General features: G+C 41.1%; 1 protein-coding gene across 4 annotated transcripts in view; it reads right to left on the bottom strand.

The window, feature by feature from the left end:
* Drosha (drosha ribonuclease III) overlaps positions 1-7,991 on the bottom strand; it is a 127,478-nt gene that overhangs the window by 101,744 nt on the left and 17,743 nt on the right. For 3 of the 4 annotated variants that reach the window (XM_010605420.3, XM_010605418.3, XM_010605419.3), the window contains exons 6-9: positions 7,493-7,603; positions 7,059-7,290; positions 3,427-3,568; positions 1,315-1,469 (exon numbers count right to left, since the gene is read on the bottom strand). In XM_010605420.3, coding sequence (XP_010603722.1) covers positions 1,315-1,469; positions 3,427-3,568; positions 7,059-7,290; positions 7,493-7,603 — 640 coding nt within the window. The remainder of the gene's footprint in view (positions 1-1,314; positions 1,470-3,426; positions 3,569-7,058; positions 7,291-7,492; positions 7,604-7,991) is intronic. The other variant, XM_010605421.2, reaches the window with a different exon arrangement.

The raw sequence follows: 7,991 nt of genomic DNA on the forward strand, positions 1-7,991 counted from the left end.
CAGATAGAACAGCAGCCAATTAAACCGATCACTTGTGGGGAAGCATTTAATTTAGGGGAGACAAAAACTTTCTAAAATAGATTGTGAGAATGGTTGTACAGCCCTGTGAATAGAATAAAAAGAACAGTGGATTGTAAAATTGTGTGTGCGTTGTATCATATGAATTACAACTCAAAAAATTTGCTCAAAGCCAGGCATGGTGGCGCACACCTGTAATCCCAGCACTTGGGAAGCTGAGGCAGGAGGATCGCTGTGAGTTCAAGACCAACATGGTGAGTTTCAGGGCAGTCTCAACTACATAGTGAGACCCTGTCTCAAAAAACAAATAAACAAACAAACAAACAAACAAAAAAGCTGCTCAAAAACAAACCCATACATGTGATCTGCCATTCTGCAAATATTTCTGCTCAATTCCAAAACACTACGATATACACTTCTGTCAGTCATTCTAACCATACTAATCCTACCAAAAACTTTTGATAGCTATCATTTAATAAGAAACAGGAGAAGAGTATCCTAATTAATATAGAGTGGTATGAATTTATTCACAAAATATAAATTTAAATTACCTTATAAATCACGTAGGAGGTGTATGTTTTATGCTTAACAATTTTACATGCATTAAAGATACTATTTTTATATGTATTGTGTATTTTAAGACAAATCATTTATAAAGATGCTATTTTTATTATGCATTACTTCCAAATAAAATAATAATTAAAAATAAAGTGGTCTTTGGCCAGGGATTTAGCTCAGTGGTGCCAGTGGTGCCAGTGCCTGCCTCGCAAGCGCAAAGTCCTGAGTTTGATTCTGAGTTTGATAAATAAAATGGTCTGGCTGGTATATAAATTTGGTCAAATACGCTTAACAAGGAAGAGAACTTATAAGGACTTGAGACTGTTACCAACTAAAAATAATAAAATTTTATAGGACTATCTTGTTTAGTATTTTATTGCAAGACACTTTCCAGGAGAACTGCTTTTAAAAGACCCTACCAAGTCTCTTTCCCTAACCCTACCATTTGTCTCCTTCCTTCTACTGCAAGTTTAATGAGGCAGCACCATTATCCTGCTCCCTGGCACAGAATTTACAAACATGGTCAACTACTATTCAAGGTACAGCTGCTCTAGTGCTTTGACTTTGGAGCTTGAACTGTGAAGCTGGAAAGAAATAAGCCCTGAAGAAAAATGACATGTAAGCCTGAGAGTAAAATTCCATTTCGATACCAACCAACATGCATCTTCAGCAACCAAAGCCATAAATGTGATGTGTGGGTTTGCAAGTTTCACAGCAAAAGCATAAAAATGCACGTACCTGGCCTGGGTCATTGTACCAGAGTTCATCGTGAAGCCGGTCAGGGTGGGCCTTTTTGCGTTTGATTTCTGCAATGACGTCAAACACCTCTGAGTCTGAGCTGCTAGAACAGGTGCTGTCCTCATCGGACTCACATTCAGATTCACTGGAGCTCTCTAACAGAGGACAGGGGGAAGCGTGATAGAACCGAAGAGATTAAACTTTCAAATGAAAATCCTGAACTTCTAAATGTTAAGGACAGTCATTTAATCGTCTAGCAAATCTTGAGGGCTTACCCTACACCAAACACCCTGCTGAGCAATACAATTTCACAGCCCATAATGCTAAGTCATAATCTAGTTAGAGAAACAAAAATTTTTACAGAGGAAAATAAGGACTAAGGGACAGTCTAATGCCAGATAAAATAACACAGGAGTAGTTTATAATTTCATACCTTAAAAACCATAGTATTTAGCCAGGCATGGTGGAACATGCCTATAATCCCAGCACTCTTAGAGGCTGAGGACCACAAGTTCAAGGCCAGCCTGGGCATCTTAGCAAGACCCTATCTCATAATAAAAAATAAATAAATAAAAGAGTTGCTATAGCTCAGTATTTGCCTAGCTATGTACAAGGCCCTAAGGCCCTAGATTCAATCCCCAGAATCAAAGAAGTGATCCAGAATGATCAGTGATAATTTCTGGGAAGCGACAGAGTGTCACAGGTATTGAGGTGGGAGGGAAGGAGCCTGGTGAGGAGGAAAGAGAAAAGATATGAAGAAGCACTGACGGAAAGCCTTGGAGCTAAGACCCGAGGTGAATTCGGACCAGAGCAAGGGCTCCCCCTCAAAATACCTGTGGAGTGGAAGCACCGCAAACACCTACGGAAGACTAAAAATTTTTTTCCTAGTTTTTCTCTTCAATAGCATCAATAAAAATTTTAGTCCTTGAAAATAACTAGATTAAAAATCAATCGATGTACTTATGCTAAATGAAATAAGCCAGTTACAAATAGACAAATACTGGTGAAATTCTACCCACATAAGATGCAGTCAAATTCACAGAGACAGAAAGTAGTGGTGGCTGTCAAAGCTTAAAGTGAGGGGCTTACTAGAGAGTTCCTGCTTAAGGGGTACAAAGTTTCATGCAGAAAGATGAAGAGTCCTGGAGATGAATGTACTTAGTACTACTGAGTGGACACGTAAAGGGCTAACATCATAAATTCTATGTTACGTGGATTTTACCACGATTTTTAAAGAAAGACCAAGAAGTTAAATTAATCCTACAAGAAATTAATGTAGCAGCAGCACAGTAATAAAACCCAAAACTTACAGAGCTGCCATCTGTGCATAGTGCCTGAGGTAGATGCTACTGTCACCCTAACTTTACAGGTGGGAAAACGGAGGCACAGCGAGAGTAGATCACTTGCCCAAAGTCACTTGTCAAGTCAGTGGAGGAGCAGGGATTCCTACCCAGGCCATCTGCCTCTGAGTCAGAGCTCTTATCACTATGAGCACTGCAGAAGACGAAAGCCAGAAAATAGGTAACAGCATATGGGATGTCTCACACACACATGGCATCCTGTTAGGGTTGCTAAAGAGCCAAAGTGGTAAAAAGCATTTCTATCTTGAAAGATCTCACCATCTTCTTGGATCATCCGAATACACACTTGAAAAGACAGACCACCATATGAAAGAGTGATAGCAACAGTACGAGAGTGGGCTGCAGTTGCTGTCTCATCAAACCAGGAGCGCCTGGAAAGGGAAAGGGCTATGGCGGGGCTGCCTGCCAGTTTTCTCCTTTCAGATGGATACTGGGCTCTGGTCCCCTCTGCTTCTATCTGGGCAACTCTATAAGGGATACGCTTGCTAATGAGATCTCTGGGCAGCCGACTTTACAACTTAATTTCATTTTTACCCTAGAAAGGTCTGACTTTTACAGACTTTCTACTCAACATAACTGAATAAAAATAAGGTCAAAACAAAGGATGTTCCACTGCTATTTTTTGCAGACTCTAAGGAAAATAAAATGAAAAAGACATTTTAATGTGGGACTCTCAATCATACTTCCCAAAAAGCCAGGATTAAGCAATAATAAAAGAGCAAAGAATCTTGGTCTGATGACTTCCACTCACCTAAATCTTCATCTAGTTTCGTCTTCGGAGGTTCCCACGGAGGCCTGGCAGCCTTGGCCTTTTCTTGCCGACTCCCCAGCTCTTCCTCAAATTTGTCATATAAGTCGCGGAGTCTACTTGTTCCAACTACAGTAGAGTCTCCCTTTTCAAAGATCGATAAGAAGAATCATATAATTAACCAAAGAATTTTAATAGCACATTGCCATTTTTTCATGTTCATTGACATTTTTCATTGACATTTTAATAGCACATTGCCTAATTTAATACACGTTTTTAAAAAATGCTCCTTGCTCCTCTGAATCAAACACACACTTGTATGGCTAAAAAGTCTTCACAAATCCATTTTGCCACATTTAGAAATATTAGAACTGTCCATCTATAGATGATAAGATATTAAAAACAAAATCATGACTCTGAAAGCAAAAGAAACACACACCCCACAGCAAGAGGACTCTTCACTTCTGCCTACCACCCACTCTCTTTCTAGGGAGAAAATCACTTTTAAGTGCCTCAACACTCTGACTTAACCTCTCAATGTAAAAACCAGACCGTTCAAGTGTAACCATAAAATTATGGCAAGTCATAAAATCTGCTACCCAGAAGAGGAAATAATTGCCTTTCCTTAGGTCCATCTTCAGGGCTGAGACAAGAAATGCCATGACAGCTCTGACATTCGAAGCACCTTCCCAGTACCACAGATGACAAAACTCAAAGGAAGATGTCAGGCTGTGGGGCTTAGCTTCCCCCATTCTGCGCTGGAATTTTAATGCATGCATAACAATGTAAGAAAAAAACAGCTATGCCTGTTTAAACTCTTGAACTTCAAGGTCTTCAACTTCCTTGTTTTAAGAATAATACCTGTGGCAATCATTTTGTCCTTCTTCCTAGCTAACAAAACATGATTTCTTTACAACCCCAGGCAGAGAATGCCTGACCTCAGGGAAGGTGGACTGAGCCACCACGTTCCTCTCAAAGATGTCCATACCCTAATCCCCAGAAGAGAAAGATTACTTTATATGGCACATAGGATTTGAGATAGGATTATGGTAACCAAATGTGAGGTAGGGAAGTCATCCTGGACTATCTGAGTTGATTCCTTAAAAGGGTAGGACATTTGCCAATAGGGGTCAAAGATGTAACAGAAGAGGTAGGAAGGAGATATGCAAAGTATGAGAGGGACTCAAGCAGTCACTGCTGGACTTTTGGATGGAAAAAGGGGTCCACAAGCCAAGAATACACATGGATTCCAGGAGCTAGAAAGCACTCAACAAACACAGGAACAGGAAACTCGGACTTTGGCCCTCCAACCACAAGGAACACAATTCTGCCCACAACTCAAGTGAACAAGAAAGCAGTTCCTCCAGAGCGCCTTCTAGCTCCTTGAATCAGCCAGTGGGACCCAAACTGGACTTCTGACTCCAGAGCTGTGAAATGATAAATGAGTTTGTTGTTTTAGGCCATGCAGTTTGTGAACTTTGTTGTTGCAGAAGGAAAATGAATCTCTGTGTTTGGTATGTAACACATCTTGGGCAAAGGGATGGGAGGGCGGCTTAGCCAAAATGCTATAGATGCCTTCTGCGTGTGTGCAGACACAAGCATGCATGGGTATGATGCTTGAGGGTACTACATCATCCTACAACTGTGGAGGATGCTCGAGGAGATGGCAGAGTGGGGCATGCTGGCGCACAATTGCAATCTCAGCACCCTGGGAAGCTGAGGCAAGAGGATCACAAATTCAAGCTCAGTCTGGGCAACTCAGCAAAACCCTGTTTTAAAATAAAAAATAAAAATGGGCCAGGGCTATAGCTTATAGAGAAAGCCTTGGATTCAATCCCTAGGACAAAGGGAAAAAAAAAGGAGGGAAGGAAGGCAAGGGAAGAAGGAAGGGAGGAAGGCGGGAAGCAGAGAGAAGACAGCAAGAATCCTGGCAACTCTGAACAACTCTGAACTCTGAACACTAGCCGCTACCTCTCTCCAGACACCTTACTGCAAAACAAAAAAGTGGTTCTCTTCAGTCACCTGGTCAGGTATTGTTAGGCATGCCTAACCAGCAGCACCTTGCCAAGGAAGTTTGAGGATTAATACGGTAATATGAGACGAATGGAATAAGTTCCAGCACCATAAAAGTGCTCGGCATATGAGCTTTCTCCTTACTGTAGTACATAAACTTAAGAGTCCGTGACTGTACTACATCACTCAAAGCCTGCTCTCATTTATCATATAAAATATCACACCACTATCAGAGATTTCTCAAACCCTTTTCTTCCAAAGACAAGGAAATCTCCTTGCAAGTTCCCTACAGACAAGGGTCCGAATGGAACTACTGACCTTTCTGTACTTACGATTTTTCTACTCTATGATGGGATGAAAGTAGTACACACTCACTAGAAGCAGTACTTTAAATTTTGGATTTGGCTCCTTTCCCAAGTCAGCAATCTGCTGCATGATTCTCTCTTGCAGAAGTGGCAGCAAGCTGTGCTCCAGACTCGGGAATCAAGCCATATTCTACCATGCTGTCTGTGCTTTTTGGATACAAGTATTCAATAAATGACATGAGATATTCAATACTTTGTTATAAAATAGGATTTGCGTTAGAGGATTCTGCTCAAGGAATGGCTAATACAAGTGTTCTAAGTACATTTAAAGTCGAGTAGATTCAATTATGATGTTTGGTAGGTTAAATGCATTTGGGAACTACAGTACTTTCAACTTATGATGGGTCACCGAGATGTAACTCTATTGTTTGTGAAGAAGCTTAGGAACTTTTACAAAATTCTAAATGTGGTAATCCTGTCTGACCTAGTCTCATGCACTAGATCCAATCTCTCCAACTTCTTATGCCCTAATTGTCGTCAGGCATTCCTTCACTCACTCATGTCTTCAGTAAACATTATTGTTTGTCTACACTGTGGCAAATATGCTCGTGTTAATGGGATGGAGGTTAATGTCTACAGGGAAAAGGGGAAGAGAGAGAAAAGAGAGAACAACAAAATATAAAATAAGATGGAAGAAAGGGAAAGAAGAGAGAAGGGAGAGGGTGGAGGGAGCTGCGGGGTGCACTGTGGCAACAGTGGGGTCCACTGCAGAGACCACGAGCCCCTTCCCCAGCAGCAGGAGCTCAGAGTCCTCTGCCGCAGCACGGAGAAGGTGATGACAGCTGTCCCTCCCCAGGTCAGCCAACATCACAGGCTAGTGACCATCTAATCAAGAACACACTTCAAAGAGACAGACTCAGTTCTTCCGAATTTCCCATTGTGAGAGAAAAACACACAGACTGCATAAACTAGTTACACGTAAGAGCTTGTGAAACTAAGTGTCAACACTAGCCATGTCATAAGAAATGCAAGACAGATACTTATCTAACTTGCTGCATTCTTGGTTTGTGGCTTTTTAACACAGTGATCCTCAACAGGGGTGATGGCCCCCAGGGAATATGTGACACTATTTGAAGGCATATGGGTTGTCACCATAGGAGAGGGAGCAACTGGCATGTCATGGGTAGAGCCCAGAGAAACTGCTCAACACCCTACAACACACAGGGCAGCCCCCACAAAGAATCATCTGGCCCAAAGTGCCACTAGCACCACTCACGGCGAAACCCTGGTGCAGTTTCTCTCCCACTTCAGACCTACCACCTGATCCATAGGGTCACTGGAGTAGTAGTTTTCCGAATGGGTACATCGAATCCACACAGGTTTAAGAAGCTCTTCATCTTCCTCCTCACTTTTGTCAGGCAGAGTCTCCTCTGGCTCTTTTTCTTTGATTGAGGTGTAGTTCTTCTCTTTACCTGAGCCCTGGCTATCACTCCATCTGTCTTTTTCCTCCTCCCAACGAGCTCTCTTCTTCTCCCTGCTTGGAGAGCGACTTCAAAAGGAAACAAACAAGGTTAGTCATTATTAAAAATACTCTTCCATTGTATAAACTATTTACAAATGCCATGCCAATCCACCATATTTATTTTCATTAAAACAGCAATTCCCAAACACCAGTCCGGTAGCATCAGAATCACCTGAAGTTTACTTGTTTAAAAATACAAATTCCCAGGCCCTACCCCAGATCTACTTACTGATTCACAATCTCCAGGGGTGGGGCCCAAGAATCTGTATTTTTAATAATCTCCCCAGGTAATTCTGGTGTACATCCAGCAGGTTCAGGAACAATTGGTAAACCATAACTCCTAGAAAAGAAAGATACTTGGGGAATATTTGGAAATCTCTATGTGTGGACAATTTTAGCAATGAGAATACTAGTTTTGATTCTTCCACATCTTGTTTTGCCAGGAAATAAAGAAAAATGGACATAATAAAATATGGTCTCCACTTGGTCAGAAAGTTAGCCTGAGGACTATAACCTAAGAGTGGGCCAGTTCTAAAATTCCTATCTCTCGGGAACTCCAGACATGGGTATTACTACTTAGTGAACCAAATCAATGGCTAAATCTCATACCTAAAAATATTGATATTAACTAAAACAATGAAAAAATCTATTGTCTTCTTGAATTCCTGGGGCTTGAAATTTGAAAATAATAATAATAATAATAATAATAATAATAATAATAATAATAA

Source organism: Fukomys damarensis, unplaced genomic scaffold (assembly GCF_012274545.1).
Source record: "Fukomys damarensis isolate Sample0158 unplaced genomic scaffold, DMR_v1.0_HiC HiC_scaffold_1, whole genome shotgun sequence".
NCBI lineage: Eukaryota > Metazoa > Chordata > Mammalia > Rodentia > Bathyergidae > Fukomys > Fukomys damarensis.